Source organism: Beta vulgaris, chromosome 6 (genome assembly GCF_026745355.1).
Source record: "Beta vulgaris subsp. vulgaris cultivar EL10 chromosome 6, EL10.2, whole genome shotgun sequence".
Lineage (NCBI taxonomy): Eukaryota > Viridiplantae > Streptophyta > Magnoliopsida > Caryophyllales > Amaranthaceae > Beta > Beta vulgaris.
Window position 1 is genome coordinate 29,110,160 of NC_079207.1, and position 23,565 is coordinate 29,133,724.

The window sequence follows — 23,565 nt, forward strand, 5'->3', positions numbered from 1 at the left end:
ATATATTAAACAGGAAACCTAACTAAAGAAGAATAATTCTAGGAAGGATTTTCTTGTTAATTGAATTAATTTGCTAAATAGATGAGGATTAACCTTCGCACTAGGTACATAGCTTCAAAAAACCGATTTATTATTTAAGCATATAGATCATTTTTACTCCTTAGTACATATCACCTACAAAATGATAGCAGGTATTAAGAAATAACGAAAATAGTATAATTCTAAAAGCAGCGCCAATGGTGACACAATTGTTCATGAAATTACAATATTTTTGATCGAACAAAAAAACACATCACATTGGTGATAATAATTTGTTCATGACAAGAATAAATTGTTCATTGTTCACCATGTGAACAAATTATTCATCCTAAACTACACAAAACAAGCTAATGACAAGTTACCACAGATCCTTAGTAACTTTGGGAAATTTTTGTGGAAATTTTGTGAGAATTTCTTTTATCAAAAAAAAAAAAATTATTCCAGAATTCAAAATTTATAAAATAACACCCATATTAACATATTTCGAAATATTTTTTTTCAATAAAATAAGATATAGTGATGATTTATTTATTCATGAGTGGAATTGAGGTGATATTTTTATTCATGAAATGAACAAAACATGAATAAGGAAGGAAATTTGGTAAATTTTTTGTTTACAATTGACAATGCTCTGATAAAAGCATCACCCTTTTGCTCCCAGGCGGAACTGCTGCGTGCTTCAGTAATTTAAAGTAGATAGTTCAAAGGAAATATCAAATATGGAGTTGTCAGCGACCCGTTAAATACTCCAAACTTTCAATATTATGGAGGACCAAAATTTCCAATATTTTAATAATAGATATTCTGAAATACAGAAGTAATCATCAGACCTTCAAAAATTATTAAAAAAGACGGTCTAATTTTAATATAAAAGTAGACCTAGTCACTAAATGAATTAAACTAGTCACCAAAAGAAATTATCCTAGTCACTATTGGGCTAATTCTCTTTTTAATATTGGGCTTACTATTATCTAATTTTAATTCAAAAGTAGACCGTCTTTTACAAGACAAACTCTCAGACCTTAATTGAGATAACAAGAGGCAAAATTAGAACACCTCCACCATGGACACCACGAATAAGTGCCGTACGAAAATATACACCAAGTGTAAAAAAATGAGATAAGTGTATAAAATCATCCATAAAATTTCCTGCCTCATTTACAAATGCATGATCTGCATGATACAACTCTCCCATACTTGAGCAAAAATAAACATATGCAAGCCCAATATTGGTACTACAGTAGCAATGAACTTCAACAAAATTGAAAGTTTAGAGATATAACCAGAGCAATGAACTCTTAGTACTGAAGAGGTGAAAAATATAAAATACCCTAATAAGGCTTGTGCTTCATTCATCAAAAACAAATGATCACATTCAGTTCCAAAATGAAAATAAACATTTTCATAGTTAAAGGGTATAGATTTCATTTGAGAGACAATACAGACCCCGATTCCAAAACTTTGCTAGGTGATATTAAATATAATGTTACAGTAGAAAAATGCAAGGGACCGGGAGTTGGAAGCAAGCATTAACAGAGACGCAACAAACAAAGAGAAAATGTAAAGAGAACACAGAAAAGGAAAAACATACCAGGTGTGAACCTTGAACTCCACACCTAACCACACATCTGCTTACCTAAGCATAAAAAACAAGAGTGACGGAGACCAAAGCATGAACCTTTTACATAGCATAAAACACTCATATACACACATCATAATACACATAGAGCATAATACACACACAAGCGCGTGCGCACACAAGACACTCTTCCACGGCTGTTTGGTTAGTGGTCATAAATTATTGTAAATGAAATATATTTAGTTTAAATTTGATAATCTCATATTTTATGGTAATGCACATTATCCAAAAACATCTATATTTTCTCTAAATTTTCATTGTCATCTATTCTATTACCCCTTGGAGATGTTATTATATGGTATTTTATACCGAATACCACACATTAAGAGATATGGATGTTATATATATATCACATTTTCTTAGAAAATTACATCAAAATGTGTTACCATTGCCACCATTTAATATCGCCAAATAGACTGCCAAGGTCATAACAGAAGATAGGCCAATTAAAACCCCATCTTGACTTTGAAGAGAGAACGAAAAAGATCCTGGAGGATCTGCTTGGAGGGAAGCAAAGATGAGCATATAAAAACCAAAGAACAACTAGCTCAATCTCTCCCAAACATGAAGACAAGTTGGGAAACAGCTGACCCTTTTCATAAACAAAATTGAAAAACCTTCGTCATCACTTTCAACATCCAAAGTACAGGTCGCATGCAAACTTTTTTTTTTGCTTGTCTAAGGAATAGGGGACCACGACCAGTTTGGATCATGTTCTACGCTTTTCTTTCAAGCTACATTAGTCATCTGGTTTGGTTTTAAGAGGGATCATATTCAGCTTCATCATTAACAATATTCACAAAAAAATCTAAAGAGCCTGTTCAGATTTGGTTTTAGGTCATGTCAATTCATGTACAGACTAAAATTAGGGTTTCGGCTAGAAGATAGGATCCAGGCAACTTTTAGAAAAAAAAACTACTAGACTAGACTAGTAGTTGAGTGCTCTTTGTTGTTCGGATCTTGACCGGGTCCGAGCTTCCCAAGCTCTATGCTGTTACTAGACTAGAATATATTTAAGTCTTTGGCGTACTTTTCAATTATATTCCGCGTTGAGGGTTTGTGCTTGTGTGCTGATGTAATACTACAGACCAACGGATTTAGTAGTTGACAATCGTTCAGACTTCGTAAAGGCAGTCGCGACACCTGCAATAGGACAGAGGACTTACCGCAATGCACGCAGAGACAATTACGATTTCTCCATCGCTGACGTTCGTCAAACAGGCCACATATTGGCCAGGGTCTTCTTCAGCTAATAAGACATCGATCTCGAAGCCTTTAGAGTATCTTTTTGATTGACGCTTCTATTTGAATGGGGATATTTCAAAACCCATTTCCAATCGTCTCAACCAAAAATCGCGCATACCTGCGTCCTAAACCTCACAAAAAGCAAAAAGAATTACATTTGGTAGTCGTTGCACTATGCCCGACCTACCATTTGAAGATCACTGTAGTCTTGCTAGGTGAAAGCATGATTTAAAAGCTAATTAGGTTAAACAATATGAGAGACATCAATCCAACATAATGCCATGCGAATGGAGCACTGATCGTCTGATCTCCACAAATCAGTCCATCAATAAACTACCTAAATAACTTCCCAAAATATGCCACTTTCCCTTCAAGATCCGAACAGCCATGTGAGACATCATTTTGTATGCACATGCAGCAAACAAATTAACACCAAAGAACATGAGGCTTTTTAGTCCTCCAGATTGCCAAAGGAATATTGGCAGGAAAATAATGCAGCCATCAGCTATCATGGGGAAAAACAAAATCAGGAGGTATATTGAGTTATATTTCGATGCGTTTAGAACTGGACTCCACTTTCCTCGAGTCATGCCAGACATGAAGAGCTTCTTCAAAGCCCCTTGTAGATTCAAAATTACTGCCTTTGTTAGCAGAAAAGATCCCTTGACAATAAAAATTGCTACCTTTGTTCTTTAATAGAAAAGATCCCTTGACCATACATATATACACGAGAGGAGTGCTTGAAAAATATGTGAAGGGGGTTTGTGTACATATTGCATTACACTAAATGTGGATCTTATTTTACAAAAGGCACAACTTCCGAAACTTTCATATTATATGCATCTATTGAGAGTAAAACAAAACAGTATCTACACGGGAGTTAAAAAAAAGATGCATATAGAGTTTTAGAAAGTGGTCTTTTCATTAGATCCCTCCCCCTATGTCTGTAGGCTCCACGCAACCAATTGGAGCTAAACACAATGAAGACATATTCAACCCGACAGCTACATCTCTTTAACTCATGCTTTCTCGTTGTATATCCCTAATCATTAAAACCTCTTATGTTGGAAGGTATTGAGTCAATTAAAACTGGAATTAAGCAAGCAGACACACAAAAACTGCATGGACATGGTGCACCTAAGGCGTTCATATTCCCTGAGCCCAGGTGCAAAAGGCAGACATGAGGAGACTTGGGAATCTTTATTTCACTTAAAACCCAATGCTTTGAACTCCCCTTAGTTAACCAGTAGCCACATCAATTGCTTCTACTGAAGCATATTTCGAGGGAAAATAGAACACCGCCAAAATGAACCTAAATCGAAATAACACAAAGGACAAAGCATGCCAGGTAAGTTAGAAGCAAAATATTGACAATATATACGCATTTTACAAGGATCACTATTATGTTCACCTCAGTTGCGTTCTATTGCGGTATTGCCCACCAATATCACAAATAAACACCCTACTATTAACAAATGACCATCATCTCCTACTTAGGATGGGTTCTGTAACTAAAATTAACATGACACAGGTCAAAACATCCTAACGTTCCTCTCGTCTAAAAATCTGATAATAGATTTTATTATCATCTTATACCAATTTGGCTTTCTAAGCAAGCCTACCTTGGACAATTCTACATAGAAATTTAAAACATCCACAATCTTCTTTATCCAAATGAAAACATTAAGTGACCAAAACTCAGAGAAAAGCAAATGAGATGTCCAAACATAAATCACCTCCATAATGGTGGAGAAAATAGCCGCAATTAGTAACAAGAAAGACATGCTGCACCCAGGCATTAAGAGTCCCTGATTGAAGCACAAAACCACATCACATAAATAAAGCGTATCCTTTCTCGCAAAGATTATCAATCGTTTTCAGCATTATATTTTCTACTCACAACATTATCTTCACATGGTAAATCCTTAAAGACCAACATATATAAACAAATGAGCTATGTTTACATAATTTTACCAAGATATATAGTTTATATTGCAGCAAGACCTTATAATTAATCAATTATACCCGTATTGGAGATTAATTTGGTTGGTCAGAGTAAATGAGAGGAGAGATTGATGACAAGACGATGAATAAAATAGTCCTACTTAAATGTTAAACCGTCAAAAAAACAAGACCCAATTATATGGTTAAGGTGAGCGTTGAAGTAGAGTCGCCAACATAGGGAAACGAGAATAAAAATAAAAGAATTCGATCCAATATGGAGAACAGGGAGCTGAAGCAGAGACAGGTAACACAAAGAAAAGTAATAGTACATTTGCCATCCAAGTTTCCTACCCCTACTTCTCATGTATTGGAAAAATAAGACCTCGGTCATTTATCATCTCTTAATTGCGAACATGGTATCGCCCGTGTCGTAAAGGTTTGCAAATCCATCGAACCGATATTACCCGCATCATAAAGGTGAAAAAACCCACATTTTAGGCGGGTTCTAAGGATATTTTATTGTTTAAGCCGATATTCAGCGGTACGACAACCGCATCATCCCCGTTCCCGCATCACCGTGACCGTTACCGCGACTGTGACCGAAACCGTATTTTCGAACTACGATTGCGAACCTAAATACCATGATAGAAGCTCACAAACAAAGAAAAATAGATGAAAGAAACAGAGAAAGGAAACTATTAGATTCTTTCAATGATTAAAGTGAATCTATCTTGGTTAACACAAAACTCTGCAACAGAAAGAAATTTACACCTCCTTTTCCTTCTTTTCTTCAGACATTTTGTTTTTTCTGATGCGAAATAATCTAAAAAGTAATCCGATTACTGTATATAAACTTGAACAATTAATAATGGTTTGCTTCTTTTCTTGAGTTGATGGGCTTAAATGTAGTGGTATTACCCGCCTTTTCCTTCTCTTCTCGAACCAACGTTTTTTTTTCCCATGGAAGATGGAAGTGCACATTCAACGTTCGCTCTCTTGTAGCAGTGACACGACATAAAGCACAACCAACTCCTGTTGGATTTTCAGCTATTTTAACCCAGCTGATCTTCAATTTTGAGCTTCTTATCCCCATCATCCCTCTGAAATAACAGCATTTAGGAGTTAGGATTCCTGAAAGCCAACTTCCCAGTGAGGATTAACACCAACCAGATGTTCAAAAGTTGTCAAAAAAAGAACACTAGGTTCAAACCGATTTGGCTACCTCACCCAAACTCTCTCTCTCTCTCTTTCTCTCTCTCAAATGCCTAATCCTTAACTGAATCTCAATTATGAGCTGCCTTATCCATTCTAACACATCATATATCCCTGCGTTTCATAAGTAAGACCCAGCAGGAGAGTAGTTGTGCTTTATTCCATCTTACTGATACACGCGAACAAGCATAATATGAGCACCTCCATGGGAAAATGCACAAGGCTTGAGAAGAGAAGAAAAAAGGAGGTAGTACCACTACAGGAAAGCTCATCAACTCAATAGAATAATGCCTGCAAACAAAATAGTAATTACTTTAATCGTGCAATTAATATCCATTAATTTGATTAGTTGGTGGACTTTTTTACCATTGATAAATAGAAAACAGAAGGAAAAAGAAGGGGTATATTTACAATTTGTGAAAAAACCCTTGCAAAAGAGGTCACTAGTTCCTCCAAGGTCTTTATCTTCAACCAGGGTAAAACAACTCCAATCAGTTTTTTGCCGAATGCTTCTAAGGATAATAATTGAAAAAACTTGATAATTTATGTGGGTTTAGTCTTTTTACATTCTTTTTTTATGGATTTATCTATTTTCATGTCTGAGCCACCACATTTTCACCTGCCGTGTTTGAGCTTTCTCTCGTCACTCTTTTGTTGCCCCTGTTATGAGCTTTATTTACACTAACCATAATCACAACTCTCTCACATACCATGAGACGACAAAGGAGCTGTGTCGATTGGTGGTGTCCTCAAACACCCAATGCAAATCCTTACCCTGCTACGCCTAGGCACGTGCATCTTGTAGGCTAATTGATTTTTTTTGTTTGTTTAAGTGTTAGATATTCACAATAAATGAGCCCCATATCTAAGTAAAATTAATGCCAGTACAGAAAACGACATCCTCTCAAAAGAAAAAGGACAAATAAAAAAAAAGAACAAAAAAAGTGCACGCCTCCAATTTTACTTCAATAATTCACCAGTGAGCATAGAAGAAAAGGCTAAAAGAGAAATTGAAGTCAAAACCGCAAGGCCCGGAGAAAAATACGAAAGTATGAGCAAGAAAGAGGATAGCAGAAAAAGAAAAGAAGAAGAAAAGAGACTGAGACGATCGAAGGAGACAAGAGGAGAAGATCAAACAAAACCAGAGAGGACTGACCTTATAGTTGTTCGCTGGCTACAGCCACCAGATATAAGGTGCCGCGAGCCCGAGACTGATGGTAGATGGGTCGCTTGCATCTTCTGTCACCTCTAACGAGTTGGCGGCCATTTATTGCCCCCAAATCATGAACAAGGATTTTCCCCCTAAACTAGGGATTATTAATTAGGGTTAAATTTTATTAAATTGATTGCAACTAACAAAAGGCCTTTGCTTAAAATACTAAAACAGCGCTAAGGTAAGTCCAAATCTGCATATAGTTTGAAATGTTTACTTTTCAACACAGAACAGATCTACTTCTCCCTTCTCAACCGCACCTCCTTACAAAAGGTGACCAGATGGCAAGAAGCATGCGCCTCTCCTACCCTTACGTCACTTGCCTTGCGTGGGTTTAGAAAGGCCACTAACTTTGCGCCTGGGAGCGCTTTGTATAACTAAGCTCACCAGTAGATGCCCCTATGGCACCCTTTTGAAAAGAAAAAAAAACAAGGCCACAATAACTACAATCAAAATATTGCAACAATTCACTATCAACACACAACATGAAAGATAACAAGTTCTTGTTGATACAATGCATTGGTGACTTGGTGTACAAAATTTTTAGTGATAGTCCATCCGTTCCACGTTACTCTTTGCACTTATATTTTCGACATGACGAGCCATTATTTTAATCTTTCAACTTTTCAAGCATGAGCCACTACTAAATCCTTGAAACAAAGTCTTAGATTTAAAAGGCGCAAGGCAAAGGGAGACGAAAGGCATAAGGCGCACAATTCTTGGTAGGCCAGGCACACCTTTGATGCCAAAAACCTTAAAAAGCAATCATAGTACATATTTTATACTCAAAAAAAACATAATGATTACATTAATGATGCATAAAAAAGGTATAGAAGCATAGTCCATCACTAAAATACCGCAACAGTACAAAAGTACCAAGTTCAAACTTAAATCAACAAAAAGGAACTAGAAAGAACAATATATACCTCTCTAAAAAGTGCCAGCAGCCAAAGCACGCGCTGAAGGCGAGTTAGCTCGCATCTCCACTCACCACGCCTACTGAGAATAACATATTGTCTTACTAACTACTATCACATCTACCAATACGAATAGACGAGCAGAGAAAAATTTATCGCCCAAAACTATGGCCTTATTAAGTGCAGACAATAATATGGGACAAAAGGATTACTACATAGCACTAATGTTATTTTTAGGCCTAACTTTTGTTGTTCTCAAAAGCTTTAACATAATTACTTTGTAAATCAGAAGAAAGGAGGACATGGAAAGCAAAGAAATGAGGGGCCTTTACAATAGGAATTTCATTTTACAATTCAAATCAAAGGAATTAAATCAAAGAAATTGAGGATTATAACACAAGTTTGGATCTTATAACTTCAGTAAGTTTGTCTTTAAATACATTTGTATCATCAGATTGCCCATTTCACTCTCTCTCTCTCTCCCCCTCTCATATAAACAAAAAGCGAAGAAGGAACACCTCGTAGATGAAGGGGACACCTCACAACGCGTATCATAGATTGTCGCGCTTGACTTGTCGCTACTTCAGTGCCTACCTTACGCCTAAATGCGTCTTGGACACTCCTTTTAAAACCAACCTCAAATTATAACATTTCAAAGGAAAGACAATTTCCTTAGTTTCGTCGATTTGGTTTGAAATAGGGTGATCTAATCAGAATTAATTAAAATTTGGTCTGATCTACTTTGAAACGTTTTAGTCCTGGTCTCAATTAGCTCCTCTAACTAAATGTCCAACTATATTTTACACCAATTTATAAGAACATGAGATTTATAAAAATTTGTCTCACCAAGTACTTTCAGAAATTCTAATTTTCATAATTAATATGGAATTCAACATTTATGGTAATAGATAAGCGAAAACACAAAATTCTCTTTGGATGTGTCTGGTTTGCTATAATTCCATATTACTACAAATAATAAATAAGTTTCTAAAATAAGGCGAAAAGAAGTAAAGAGCATAGCCATAAGCCCTGAAAGATTAAGATTACACAGGGGGACGAGCAATGGATCCCTTCTTTACTTCTAAATTTCAAGATTTTGACTTCTTTTTTTTCAAAACAAAAATCAGCAAACAAAATGGAGAACAGTCTTGTCGAGCCTTTGAAATATAAGACTTGTACTTTGCACCATGCCCAAACAACTAGAATCCAAACTTTTTTTCAGAAGATGCCACCAAAAGAAAATATTCTACTTCTACAAGTTTGGAAGGAGATCTCGGTGGAATAACAATGTTAACCTCCCACAAAACAATCAAAATCTAGCCTCAAGACTATGGCCAAATTGTTTTAAAAATGAGCTTTTTTTTTATCACTCAAGATGCAACAACAAGCACCTACATCCCCTAGAATTAGGAAGTTCCAAAACAAGATGAATACAGCATATTTACAACAATTTAATTCCCTCCATCCCACATTAAACTTTACACTATCTCTTTTCATCTATCCAACTTTATCCTTTGAACTTCGATTTGTGAAAGCCTCGACTAATATTCTAATACATCTCTTCTCCTAAAAGAAGTTAAGGCCCCACTCACTCTCTTATTCTATTAAAAATATTACTTCATAATCTTTTGGAAAATTCTAAGAAAAAATTTAATCTTTAGGTTCTATGCTCAAAAGAAGTCGATTTTTGGTTTAACTTAGACTAATACAAGCTTATGGGAGCATGGATTAACTTGATTTATACAAGCTTATAGGAGCATTTGCAAATAATGAGTTCAAGTGACCAAAGAATAGGTAATTTTTCCCCCTCTTTCGCCACCCCCACCCTTTTTGACCATCAACACCACCACCACCACCACAGCCCTCCTCCCCATTTCATTTCCATCAAACCCTCAAAAACAAAACCCTCTCACTTTCTCTCTCCTCTCCTCCCCTCCACCTCCACCTTGGGAAGAGTCATACGTACTCAGCGTAAGAGAGGTGGTTTTCGGGATGCAACATTTGTTGTTTATCAATGAGAGAGGAGGAGACTTCGATAAGACAAGGGAAGAAACGTGGCGGTATGACTTCTGAGGCAGGGTGGTACGAAGCCGGATGTCGGCTCACTAGATATCATCTTGAACACAAACAAGCTTGATCGGGTTTGAGGGGGGAGACATGCGGTTGAGGAAACCGGTTGTGATGGCGGAGGTGAACTTGGCGAAGCGTACTAAGTCACGGGATGTTGTTTTAGTCCTAGTTTTATAAAACCCACCAAGGCGCGCCTAGGCGAGAGGCGAGTTCAAAAAACGCTTTTTCTGAAAACGCGAAGAAGAGAAAGAATCCGAGGAAAAGACCATAAATTTGAACCAAATTTCTCAAATTTAGTCTCACCCGGCTTCTTTCACACTAAATCGGCACAAAATCTTCAAGTAATTGCATGATTTTACCCCAATTTGTGCCCTAAATAAAAAACCCTAACTTGGTATCCATTCAAAATTGAACATTGCTCGCAATATATATTGTGAAAGAAACAACCGACTAGTCTTGACAAGTGGTAGGTCGCCGGTGTTCCTACTTCCGGTGGCCGCCGAGTGGTAATCCTTCTTCAGATCTGCCGAGAGCCTTTTTTTCTTTTACTTCTGTTTGGATGTCTTTCTTTTACTAAGCCACCAAGGGCTGGTTCAAAAAAAAAAATCACGTGTATGACTTTCAAAGTTTACTTTTTACTTTTCATAACCTTCTATATTCCAACTATTGTGTTGTCACTATCTCCTTTTGCCGTCAATTTTCATTTGTACTAAATTTTTGCTTTCAAAGTTAATATCATTTTCCTATTGATTATTTCTTTTTACCTCCACTTTCCTGCCTCAATTTCTGGGGATCTATTACAATATCAAAAAGGAAAAAAATAACTGAAATGTTTCAACAGATTTTTGGGCTCTTTTACATCAAACTTTATAGCATAATATTTTTTCCTAAAATAAAGAGGAGCGCCTCACCTACAAGATGCGCGCGCCTCCGCGTTGCGCTTTGCCTCCGTGAGCCTTTTAAAACTAAGGTTATGGTGAGTCGTAGTCGTCAATTTGAGGAGAGTGAGGAGATGGTACCGAGTTGGTCTTCCTGAGTTGAGGAATTCAAGGGAGGCTGAGGATAAGATGGTGTTTTCACGGAAATGATGGTGTTCTGGTTTGGCGGTAGTGAAAGTTGAAGTGGTGGCCTTGGTTTCTGGTAGTGGTGGAGGTCTCAAGGGTGGGGGAAGGATTTTGGGGTCAGACAAGGCATCAAAGTATATGGAGGAGAAGAAAAGGAGTGAGAAGGGTAGACAGATTTTTTAAAGGTTTTTGTTGATTAAAATTTAGAATAAAAAAACAATATTAAAATTGAAAAATCAAACCAATAAAAAAAGACACGTGGATAAGTTACCTACAACAAAACCCATTAGAAGTAGATACTCTCATAAAGTTGGATTAATCTAGGTTAATTCAAAGGTCAACTTATTTTTAGCAGAAGATCATGAGCCAAACGTTGGCTGATTCTTAAATTTTTTTCCTTATCTTTTATAAAATTAACTTTTTCAATAAAAACACCCCCCCACCTCACTCGCATCGCATCTACCTTTTCAAATAAAATAACAATTGACAACCAAATAATTTATCACTTAAAAACGATGTGCCGTGATAAGTGTTAAAAGAGCAATGTGGGACTGAGGGAAACTTATGCAAAAGTAGCTTAGATCAGCAAGCTTTTTCTCGAGAATAACAACAGAATCAAAAATATTGGCTACAAAGAATACTTAATCATATCTTAGCTTCAACGACCTCATTAGACTTCCGCAACATGTGATATGATCAGCCAGAAAAGGCAATTTTAACACATAACCCAGAGACTTACAGCATAGAAGCTAACGTATCAAACAAGAAGATGTAACTGAATTAAGGGGATACTTACAAAGAAGTTGCAGAAGCAAGAAACAGTCCCCTAAAACAGAAACAAGACGAAACAATTCATTTAATACTTCGAAAGCTTGCACTTCAAATAGCTGCAAATATACTCTATGGAGAATTGGCATAAAATTCTAAAAACTGGAGAACTCACTATTCGAACATCCATGTGAAACAGCACCAAACATCTTCAGAGCCATAGCCTCCATAACGACCAACCATGGAGCAGATGTAACACATAAATTAGAGCAATACAGATATGAGAATAGAAACAATAAGGAAACACAATCTTTAGGAAATTGATACAGACGCATCTGAGAAAAAAAAAAGTATATTTACATAATGATGCTTTAGCTTAGCTATAGAGATTACTAAAAAAATTAATCTTTATATGTCAGGCGCAATAACAGGTCATCCCTAACAAATACTACAATCTTTCAGGCTAATTCACAACGGCAATTCATCACTAGTTCAGGTGTCAAACTAACAAGGGTATCAAAATAATGATCCCAGTAAACAACAAAGATACCTTCTCCAGTGTGCCTTCTAAGCATATAAAGATTGGAGGGTTGCCCCAAAGAACTGGAAATTCCTGAACGAAAAGCAAGATTAGACTCTCCAGGACATAAAGATAATAAAATATTTGATTAAAAATACCAAATAAGATGTATGTAAGTCAGAACATATACAAATCATAGATAAGCAGTTAAGATTGTAATATGAGGAAATGAATAGCTGTATAAGCATTGATACTTTCATTCAATAAAAAAAGGTATAAAAGAAAGAGAGTACATTGGCTCAAAGAGGTAATTATCAATAAGCAAATAAAATCCTCCTTTGAGCAATATTTATCCAGTGCGAATATGAACAGACCAGGACAAAGTACAAGAGTCCCTCAACTCACAAGGCAAAAGTTCACGGGGAAATGTAATGTACTTTTGCATAATAAACCATCAAGAATGATTACAATAAAGAAAAACGCCTTTGGCGAGTTGTCTTACAATAGAAATAGAACACATTCCATTGAGAACTGCCAGTAAGCGACCTCCCAATCATTTTGGCTTTTCAACTCCAACTTGAGCACCGCCAGAAGGATCTCCACAAACTCAGTCCCATAGTAGTGCAGAAAAGATAGACAGGTAAATTCCCAAAGATTAGAGTCTGATATAAATTAGGACCGCAATGTACAAAAATCTAGTGCAACAGCAATTCTGGAGTCAGAAAATCAGCATCTTATTTCACTTGCCCGTGATAAATGAGTGATTCAAGGCCTGGGAAACGGTTAGCCTTTTATCCGGATCTAGGGCAAAAATTTTGTCCAGTAAATCCTTGAAGTTAGCCAACATTTTTGGATCTTCGCCTGCAGATCCCCTAATAATGTGACCAATATCTTTTGGCTTAATGTTAACGATCAGCCTCCTCATAATCTGCACAAAAGGATTGAACTCTCCAACTTAGTGAAATAACGTATGCAGCTTAGTATGTTTATACTAAACTGTAATCATTTACCTTCTTGGTAACAGGATCTTCTTCTGTGGCAAGAAAATTTAAGTCCTGGTCAAAATGCTGTTCAATGAAAGCTCCCTGCATAATAAGCAGAAGACGGCAAGAGAAACAAATTTAATAACTATTCTCAAAAATTGGTGTCCTAATATATATCCCAAGTCTAGATCAATCTAAGCAGAAGCATCATTACTATGTACTTGTGCTAATTCAACATCCATAGCTCATACCTTACGAAGCATCTTTTTGGGAAAAGGACCCTTCAGTTCCATGTGCAGGCGAAGCATATCATTGTTTGAAGGACCTGGAAAAAGAACTTTTCCAGTATACAACTCATACAAGCAACAACCAACTGACCAGATGTCCATGGGATGATCATACGGTAAACCGAGAACTGCATCAGGAACACCACTAAACAATGAGCCAAACATAAAAATGGAATGCATTTGATCAAATAATAAATCAGTTTCCACATGAATGCACTGCAAATGAAATGAACATTGGAGAACTTACTAATCTCAGGAGCACGATAAAAACGGCTCACAAGGTATGGTGTAATTTCATTTTTACCAGCAAACATTGCATTTCCAAAATCACAAAGCTTCAGCACATTTTTAGAATCATTTACCTAAGGGTACACAAAATATAGGCAAATTAGAAAAGCTGACATTTGTTTAGCAATAACGACTTGATCAAATCTAAATTACCAGCATATTATCAGGCTTTATGTCACAATGTAGAACTCCACAATTTCTGAGATGCTTCAGCGAGATGAATAGTTGCTTCGCATAGGTTCTCACAGCAGTAAGCTTAAGGCCAATATTACGACCAAACTTCTTTAGAACCTCACGGAGATTCATATGAAGAGATTCAAAAACTATACAAAGATGGTTACGGTACTTGAAATGCGAAAGATAACGAACACAGTGTCGCCTATCATCTGGATCTGCACCAACTAGCTTCTTCAAAATCACCAGCTCTTCGGTACCTGCTTTTAACCTGCAGCAAAATGACCATTAGCAGTTAGGTTAGTCACAGTATCAATGATACAATTACCCATATACAAGCAGCTAAAGTGACAAAATATAGAAAAAGATGGTGACAGAGGGAGTTGCTGACATAGTTTCATTATTCCGTATAATTTTGATAGCGACTTCCTCGGGATCGCTACTTCCAGCTTTGAGATCCTTTGCACGAACGACGGTTGAAAATACACCTTTACCATGAGCTGCTGTAATTTCATAGCGGCTATCAAGTATTTCACCAAACCGAAAGCCTTCAGAAAGAAATTGTAAACCAATTAATAAAAACAGAACAATAACAGGAAAAAAAATGTGTATGCTAAAATCCCCGGGCCAGGGTAGAGGCGCAAAAAGAAATGATGACTGCTATAACATTCTTGATTGTCAAGAAGAGGCTAGCAGGCTACATTTCTCACAAAGAAAGTTTAATATCTCATTTGCAGCTTAGTAAATGTTCCCCTTTTACACATCAAAACCACAAAAGGTCACTAATTCAACATAATGAACCTGAAAACTGTCTGAATACAGCAACCATTTTCATGATAGACAATGGGCCAACACAGAGCTAAAATCTACAAACTATCTACCACATCAAACATTCAAATGCAGGTAGTAGCCACATATAACAGTTATAAGTTACCATAACCGCGTACAAAGCAATTAGTTACCACAGCCAACCCATTGATAATAGAAAACCAGGTTTTGAAGTACAGAAGGCCTTGCTTCAAAATGTACAAAAGTATTCTTCCTGCCCTCCATCCCTCTTAGGTGGTTGGGAGGTGAACAATAAACCACAAAAAAAAAAGAACAAATGATTTGAGAATGGGCATATAACACATATTAGCTATGACATAAACTAAGAAAGAAGAATAGAAGGAGGCCCCTTGTAAAACATTCTCCCACCTCACCCCCTCCGAAAACCCCCAAACATGAATTGTAAAACAATTATAACAAGAGATTTAAGGAGAGAATCAGACTTACTATAATAACCCTCTGGATCATCCCAATTATCATGAAGACCACTCCTTTCAAGAGGCAGGCCATCACCCTTACCCTGTCAAGTCCATTAAAAAAGAAAAGGTTCAATCAATTGAAATAGCTTTTTTTTACCTTTCTACTGTATTGTTACAAAAACTGGCAGTCACAGATGAAAGGAATAGTAACAGGGAGATTGTCAACATGATGAGATAGAAGATAGCCACATAAGGTGTATGTGTATTAACTGACAACAAGCATTCCATTCTTCCACAAATTAGAAGTACCAATTAAGGAATATCATTCCACTTACAAGACATTTTAACATCCACAACAGAGAACTACTGAAAAATTTCAGCAATATAGTAAAACGAATTCTGTAAAAGAACCAGGAGAAAAAACCAATCCTGAAAAGATCACCCACAACATAATACTTCCTCTGTTTCAAAAACATTTACTCCCTTTGGTACATTTCACAAAAATTTAGTCACTTCTTTTATTCAATTTTGGGACATGAAGTCCAGCATAATTTCACTTTATTGCTCACATCTCCTTATTTTATAATTATTTCCCTCTCCTTAAACCCACCTTTTCCATCTCTCCCACCAACTTCTCCCCTTTGCTTGGTTCTTGTGAAAAGAAAAGTGAGTGAACTTTTCAGAAACGGAGCGAGTAATCACTAGCACTAGTTCATTCTACTACACTTGATTAAACTAATTTACATATTCAATTAACATTGTAAAGTAAAATTTTGTTTCAAAATAAAAGTGAAAATTGTGCTCAAGAGGTTAACCATTTATAAAGCGGTGTGAGGCGCCAGCTGCAAGACGAATTAAAAAACAAAACATGAGAATTATTGATCAGCTAGCAAATTATACTGTTTTCAAAAGAGCAGCTCAACAGAGATCTCCCAGACAGTCACAAGATGCAACCACCTATAAACCTTGAATCATCCTCCATAGGTGACGTCATCTCATTCACTTTTATCAATCTCAAGAATACATCTCAAGTTACCAATATGTCAGGAGTGAGGCCGGCAGGTTCAGTGAACCAATATGCCAATTTGGCTCCATGTCTCCGCCCTTTCCACTAAAGGGAAACTGTATATAAACTAGATACCTAGTCCTAAAGTGGCGAGGTCAACAAGCAAGCTAACCAATAGTTTCCAATGATAATATGAGAAAAGCAAATTCTCTGTAGTGTACTAGTGTAGTCACATTCCCCAACTGCCACCCAACCCCCAGCCACTCAAAATAAAATAAAAAAACCTCCTACGCCTAGAAATGTTTTAAAAATAAACAAAATATTATAATAAACAAACTTGATCAAAAACACCATTTTTGCAATCTTCCCAAATCCATCAAAAATCAAAATCAGCAATCAAATTAGTTTTATCACAACACCCCCTTCAAAGTCAGTGGTATTGAAATAACGTGATGACTGTTACAATCAATAAGATATATCAACCACAAATCTACAAAGGTAAAATTAAGATTGGAGCATACCATCTTACGAACTCCAGCAGGGGAATCTCCAAATATATCATCACAGAACATATCATTTGACCTTTCACTCTGCAAAAGATTTCATCCATATCAAGTAAATATTATACTATAAATTTCCATAATATAAAAAGAAAAAAAAAAAGTAGTAAATAACTGGGATGTTAAATCGGGATTAGACAATCAAAAGAATGATATCTAGAAAGAAACTACCATACCTTAGGGGAGCCCTGCCCCAACACAATAATGCTCCGTTCAGAAGCAGTAGTGCCACTTCCCAAAGAAGATTTCCCCAAATTTAATGACTTCTCAACTACATCTCTTCCATCATCCTTGACACCGTTAATTTCTTCTTGGGAAGCATTAGCAGAAGCCAGCTTGAGAGAAGGCTGTTCTATCAGCTTCTTATCTGATACTGCATAAAAATATGACAAACATTACGACCCTCGAGCAAGATAACATCAGCTAAAAAACATAATAGTAAAAAATCAAAGCAAAATATGAAAGCTAAATACATACTTCAGACGTTAAAGTACTGCAGTACACAAACAAATACCAATAGAACAGAGACAAGCTCTACAACACTAGTACGACATAGGCAAAGTGACACTGATTCTTTCCAATTCAATAGTAAAGACGAAAGATCTATCACCAATTCCTGCCTGATTACTTGCAAAACAAAGACGATATGCTACGTTTTCCAACGGCATGTATGTCAGATCTGGAAAACTAGGTGAGCAACAACTGATCAACTATGACTACACAAAAATGCTGCCTCTACAAACAATAATGCAGGAGCAACAAAGACAGCCATAAACCTTTCACATTTCATCCCTCCAAGAATAAGTTATCCTTAGTATATGTAAATCTCGAATAGGATGTTAACAATCAAACAAATATGCTCCATTCGATTCCTCTTATGCCCTCTTAATTATCATGAATTTAGAATTACATTTGGCAAAAAAATTCTATCCTCAAGACAATACTCCAGGCCAGGAGCAGAAAATAAATGGAGCTGGCTTTATAAGAGCATTTCAGAAAGGTAGCAACACGATGCACTCTTTTAGCATGTTAATTTTTAGTTTGAAATGCACCAAATTTATCTAGTGGCATATACTTGAGACCCCATAGGTCTCAATCTGTAATTACAAACCTTTAAGGACCTGAGGCACAGCTTGTAGCTGCTGTGAAGGTCGAGCTTTATATTTTTGAAGGATAGCTTCCCTTCGCCTTCTACTCTCCTCCTTGATTTTGTCAATATCATCCTCTTCATGCTCTATAGGCTTCAACTCCAGTGCTTCCTGATCATCATTATCCCTGATAGGCAAACTAACAAGTCAGCATTCAATACAGCACATCTATGATCAAACATGAAAGAATGAAGCTCTTGGATGAGCATTCTTACCCATTTAATCCATCCTCCTTTTCCTTCAGAAAATTATCTTTGGAGGCTTGATCTTTCTGTAAATCATGTTTCATCTTTCTGTCATAATCTGCTTCATCATGCCTATCTCGATTATTGTATCCATCATTATGGTCATCATACTTATGGTACCTTTTACCCCTATCACTGTCATCATCCCTAGCCTTATCTCTATGCCTATCTCTGCCACTATATCTGTCCCTTCCCCTATCCATCTCCAGTTTTCGAGACCTGTCTCTTACCTTGTCCAATTCTCTATCGGCATCTCTATCTTTATACATCGATAGGCTATGATCTCTCCTCCTGTCCCTTTCAAGATCCCTGTCCCGGCTCCTACCACGATCATTTTCCCTTCTCCTTTCTCTTTCAAGGTCCACGTCCTTGCTCCCACCACGATCTCTATTCCAGTCAATATCACTCCTTGTCTCCCTAGGCCTCTCCCTATCCCTAACAGAATCCTTCTCCCTTTCATGGTCTCTGCTCCGGATCCTATCTCGTTCTTTTTCCCAATTCCTGTCACGATCCCGTTCACTCCTCTCTTTGGTTGACTCTTGTTCCATTCGTTTCTTATCCCGGTACATATTATCATCTGTCTCTCTGTCCCGAGAATCATCATCTTTATACCTCCCCTCACGCACACTAGACCTCTGATAGTTGGAATTACCCACTCCTCCTTTATCCTTAGCCTTTTCTCCGCCATTAGCTCTATATCCTGCACTACTATCTCTTCCATCGTCCACCTCATAATCAACCTTGCCATTATTATACAGCCTTTCATCCCTTTCATGGTGATGCCTTATTTTTGAAGGCCTCTCGTGCAGAATGCTTTGAGAGCGCTCTCTTTCCCTCATCTGATGAGGAGACTCCGACCTACTCCTATCACTAGTCTCTAAATGATACCTTCCATGAGAAGGGGAGTGATACATTGCTTCATGGTGAGCCTCTCTGACCTTATGAGAATATGAATTTCTTCTACCCCCACGGTCCTCTACATCCATCTCCATTATTTCCAAATCCTGTCGTTTGCCTTTGCTTTTACGTTGATCCTTTCCCTTGCTGCTTTCTTTCAAAGGAGACTTGCATCTGGAATGTGATTTAGACTCTCCCTTACTCGATTTGATAGGAAGATCACCATTAGCCGTCCCCTTCAACACTGGCAGTTCATCGTGATGAGAGTGCCTCTTATCTACATCACTCTCATCACTCTCGTCACTTACAGTTGACTTCAAGTACTTGGTAGACTTCCTACTATTATCAGCTTGCATCAAAACATCATCACTCCCTCGGTTTTCTAAAGCAGCATCAACACTCTGCGGCAGGAGGCAGTAAAAAAAGCTAAGCAAACCAGACTCAGAAAGATTGAACACGAAATAAATGTAAAGAATAAGAAGAAAATGACACCCTACAGAAAACTATGTAATAATAACATGTAACTAAGTCTTACAACTTAAGTCCGCACTGAAAACCATTGGCTTCTGGAATGTCTACACTAGTCTTGCTCTGCATTCACCCTAATAGAAAGCAGGCTGTCTTTTACGAAATCGTCTTTAGGATGGCCCCATTAATCAAAATCAATGTAATATTAATGAAATCTATATCACAAATTCTGCATTTGGTCAGCTCAGATAATGATAATTCAATTTTCCAGCTCTCGGTTAAAAATTTTCTGAATTTAAGAAAAAAACCACGACTTTTTCTTCTCAATAAAATAGTAAACATAATACAAAACCCTAAATAAAGTTGAAAAAGCACAAAGAAAATAGAAGAAATCAGAACACACACCATGTAAGAATCATCACCAGCCTCAAATTCACCTGATTCGACATCCGATACGATCTTTTTTTCATCATTTTCGGCTTCGGCGACAAGAGCCCCTTCCTCTTCAACTATCTCACCTTCCTCCATATCAGAATCAAAAAGAGGAGGTCTTTTGCTAACAATTTCTCTTACCTCTTCAACTACTTCCTCTCTAATTTCAGCCTTAAGTTCATCCTTCTTTGAATCCTCGTGCTTTGAGCTACTTCGGCGATGGTGGTGGCGATGGCGGCGGTGGTGACGGTGATGGCGGTGCTTGTGACGCTTCGAATTTTCCGGCGAATCGTCTTCGGAGGGAGAGCGCCGGTGTTTCCGATCAGAATCTTGAGAATCGCTTGCCATTGTATAAGGTAGAAAGGTAGAAGGATTTTCGGAGGGTTTCGATTGTTTTTCGGGTGTTAGGGTTCTGATATTGCAAGTTGAGACTTGAGAGATGATTGAGAAAGGGAATTGTTGGATTTGGCAGCGTAAGGAAACGATTGTTTCATAAATAGATGCGGCGTTGGGGAAGTAATTTTTTTTATAATTTCGATATATCTGCTATTATGCTAGGACTTTGTTTTTGGGCACGATAATGTAACTCCTCTGTCCTAAAATATAGTATTTACTAGAGCTGGCAAAATATTACTCAATCCGCCAACTTGACTCGAACCCAACCCATTAATATATTTGCTATTCTACTAGAGCTGGCAAAATATTACCCAACCCGTCAGCCTGACCCGAACCCAACCCATTACGAAAATTTCAACCCGTTTAATTAAATGGGTCGACCTGACCCAACCCATTTAATTAAATGGGTTGGGTCAGGTTGAAAAGTCCAACCTGATTTTGACCCACCTAACCCATTTATAAAAAATAAGCTAAAACATTCCTAACTCATTTCAGATTTTAGCCCAAAAAAATTGGGCCTAAACCATAAAGTAATAAGGTTAAAACCCTAGCACTATTTAAAAAGAGATTTTGCTGATTTCCACCTAAATGAAACAATGAAAAGCGGCACAAACCCTAATCTCATTTGACAAACAATTTAGAATTTCTTCACTCTCTCACTCCTCTATTGTTCTTCTTCTGGTCTTCTTCACAAATCACAAAACTTTTGTTCTACTGTTCTTCAAGTCTTCTTCTAGTCTTCTTCGAGTCTTCATTTAGTTCAAGTAAGATTCCTAACCTTTATTCTAATAATATTTGCTCTTATTTTTTTCGAATCATTTGTTCGAATTCTTTGTTCTCATTTTGCTCTATTTTTTTTTGTTAATTTATTCAAGATCTTTGTTGTAATAAAGTAATAATATTTGCCTTAATTTTTTTCGAATTCTTTGTTCCAATTTGCGTTCTCATTTTTGTTCTAATTTTTTTGTTAATTTATTCAACATCTTTGTTCTAATAATATTTTCTCTGATTCTTTTCGAATCCTTTGTTGTTTGTGGAACCTCAAATGGAGATGGAACCTCAAATGGCTTGATTTTAATTTCATATTTTTTAATATTTCAGTGAAGATGGAACCTCAAATGGAGGAGCTATGTGGTGCAATCATGAAGTTGAAGGTGCAGGATGAAGTTGAAAGTCCATTGGAGAGTGAAAGCCCTGACCTTTCTCTAGAAACACAAAATTCAGTTACACTTATTAATTAGACTTTGGAGTCCTCTATTGAATTAGTCATTACAAGTTTGATTTTTGAACATTGTGTTGTTAATGATGTTAATTTTGAACATCACAAAATTGTAATGAACTAATGATGTTAATTTTGAACATGTGTTGCTTTTGAACAATATTATTCTATGGTTATGTAATGATTTAATTTTAATTTTCTGCCTACTTTTATTTGCAAATAAATTATGTTATTTTATTTTATTTTTCTGGAAAAAACACGAAAAAAAAAGATAAACGGGTCGACCTGAAGGTTGACCCGTTTATCATAAGGTCGGGTTGGGTTGAAAATTTCAACCCATTTAAGTAAACAGGTCAGGTTGGGTCAAGGGGTTCTCAACCCACCAACCCGCCAACCCAACCTGATCTTGACCCAACCCGACCCATTGCCAGCCTTAGTATTTACATTACACTCGAAAAAAAAATATAATACTTTGTTTTTTTACGAAAATTTTTAAAAAAATAGAAAAAATAGTAAGCTTTTCTGTAAAAAAATATTTCATGAAATACTTTTTTGGTACTTTTGTCATAAAATTATTTTTTATAAGCAATAAGTAGACAATCCGTCTTGTGTGGACTCGGTATACTTAGAAGGAGGGAAGGCAAAGCATGTGATGGTGGGCGTGATGGTGGTGGTGAACGTGATGGTGGTGATGAGCATAATGGTGGGCGTGGTGGTGGTGGCGATGCGGCGACAACTAGGGGTGGCAATGGGTCCGGGACCCGACCTAGACCAGCTAGGACCCGACCCATTTATAAGGGTCTAGGTCTAGAAATTTTAGACCCAATGGGTCCGGGTCGGGTCTGAGTCCCGAAGTCGGGGTCTGGGTCCGAGTCCACATATGCTAGACCCAGACCCGCTCCGCGGACCCATTTACATATTAGAAATTTTTTTTTTTACCTAAACTCTAAAATTTTATGAGTTTTGATTTTGTGAACTCGTTAGTGTTGTAACTCCACTAAGACATGTAACTTTATAAGTTGTAACATTTTAATATTTTATGAGTTTTAATTTTGTGAACTCGTTAGTGTTATAACTCCACTAAGACATGTAACTTTATAAGTTGTAACATTTAAATATTTTATGAGTTAATTCTTAAAACTTTATTTAGAGAATGTTTTAACCATGGATACAAGAACATATATATATATATATATATATATATATATATATATATATATATATATATATATATATATATATATATATATTAGGGCGAAAATTTTTAATTACATATATTCAAAAATGTGATGAAAACTTAAAACTAAGAAGGACCCAGTAAGGACCCATGGACCCGCTAGACCCAGCGAATCTGGGTCTGAAAAATCTAGACCCAACGGATCTGGGCGGGTCTGGGTCTGTTAAAAATAAACGGGTCTGGGTCCATGTGGACCCGCCCTGCCATCCCTAGCGACAACATAGGTGGTGGTGGTATGGTGATATGGAAGAGAGGGAAGGGGAAAAAGAGAGAAGAAAGGAAGTATACAGATACAATATAAAAATAATGTATTTAGGGTGTTAGTAGGTAACTGTAGGGCGACGAAT

General features: G+C 36.8%; 1 protein-coding gene and 1 long non-coding RNA gene across 38 annotated transcripts; one reads left to right on the forward strand and one right to left on the reverse strand.

Moving 5' to 3' along the window:
• Positions 1-1,146: 1,146 nt before the first annotated feature.
• Positions 1,147-20,887, reverse strand: LOC104896524 (uncharacterized). Of its 37 annotated transcripts, none has more exons than XR_008969901.1 (19): positions 20,340-20,885; positions 18,540-19,867; positions 18,288-18,451; positions 17,353-17,549; positions 17,138-17,206; positions 15,639-15,711; positions 14,755-14,911; positions 14,343-14,634; positions 14,149-14,263; positions 13,866-14,029; positions 13,642-13,716; positions 13,134-13,559; positions 12,662-12,724; positions 12,287-12,335; positions 12,140-12,169; positions 8,219-8,288; positions 4,660-4,731; positions 2,845-3,048; positions 1,147-1,675 (listed from the first exon to the last, which is right to left on the reverse strand). XR_008969901.1 is itself a non-coding variant. In XM_010683280.4 (12 exons), the coding sequence occupies exons 1-12, from the start codon at positions 20,712-20,714 to the stop codon at positions 13,371-13,373; spliced, it is 3,198 nt and encodes a 1,065-aa protein (XP_010681582.2). In that variant the 5' UTR covers positions 20,715-20,885; the 3' UTR covers positions 12,853-13,370. The 37 variants fall into 37 exon arrangements, 1 of the variants encoding a protein (XP_010681582.2); XR_008969899.1 differs by having other exon boundaries at positions 8,219-8,291; XR_008969909.1 differs by lacking the exon at positions 4,660-4,731 and adding an exon at positions 20,002-20,068 and having other exon boundaries at positions 8,219-8,291; positions 20,340-20,414.
• A 373-nt stretch (positions 20,888-21,260) lies between these two features.
• On the forward strand, positions 21,261-22,187 carry LOC125498953 (uncharacterized). The gene is made up of 2 exons (XR_007275584.2): positions 21,261-21,526; positions 21,864-22,187. It is a non-coding gene; the product is annotated as an uncharacterized LOC125498953 (long non-coding RNA).
• Positions 22,188-23,565: the final 1,378 nt, after the last annotated feature.

Coding starts and splice junctions, on each gene's coding strand:
- LOC104896524 (XM_010683280.4), bottom strand. CDS start 20,714: ATGGCAAGCGATTCTCAAGATTCTGATCGGAAACACCGGCGCTCTCCC. Junction 17,207..17,352: donor TGGGGCAGGGCTCCCCTAAG/GTATGGTAGTTT, acceptor AATCTTTTGCAG/AGTGAAAGGTCAAATGATAT. Junction 14,912..15,638: donor TGATCCAGAGGGTTATTATA/GTAAGTCTGATT, acceptor TTCTTTCTGAAG/GCTTTCGGTTTGGTGAAATA.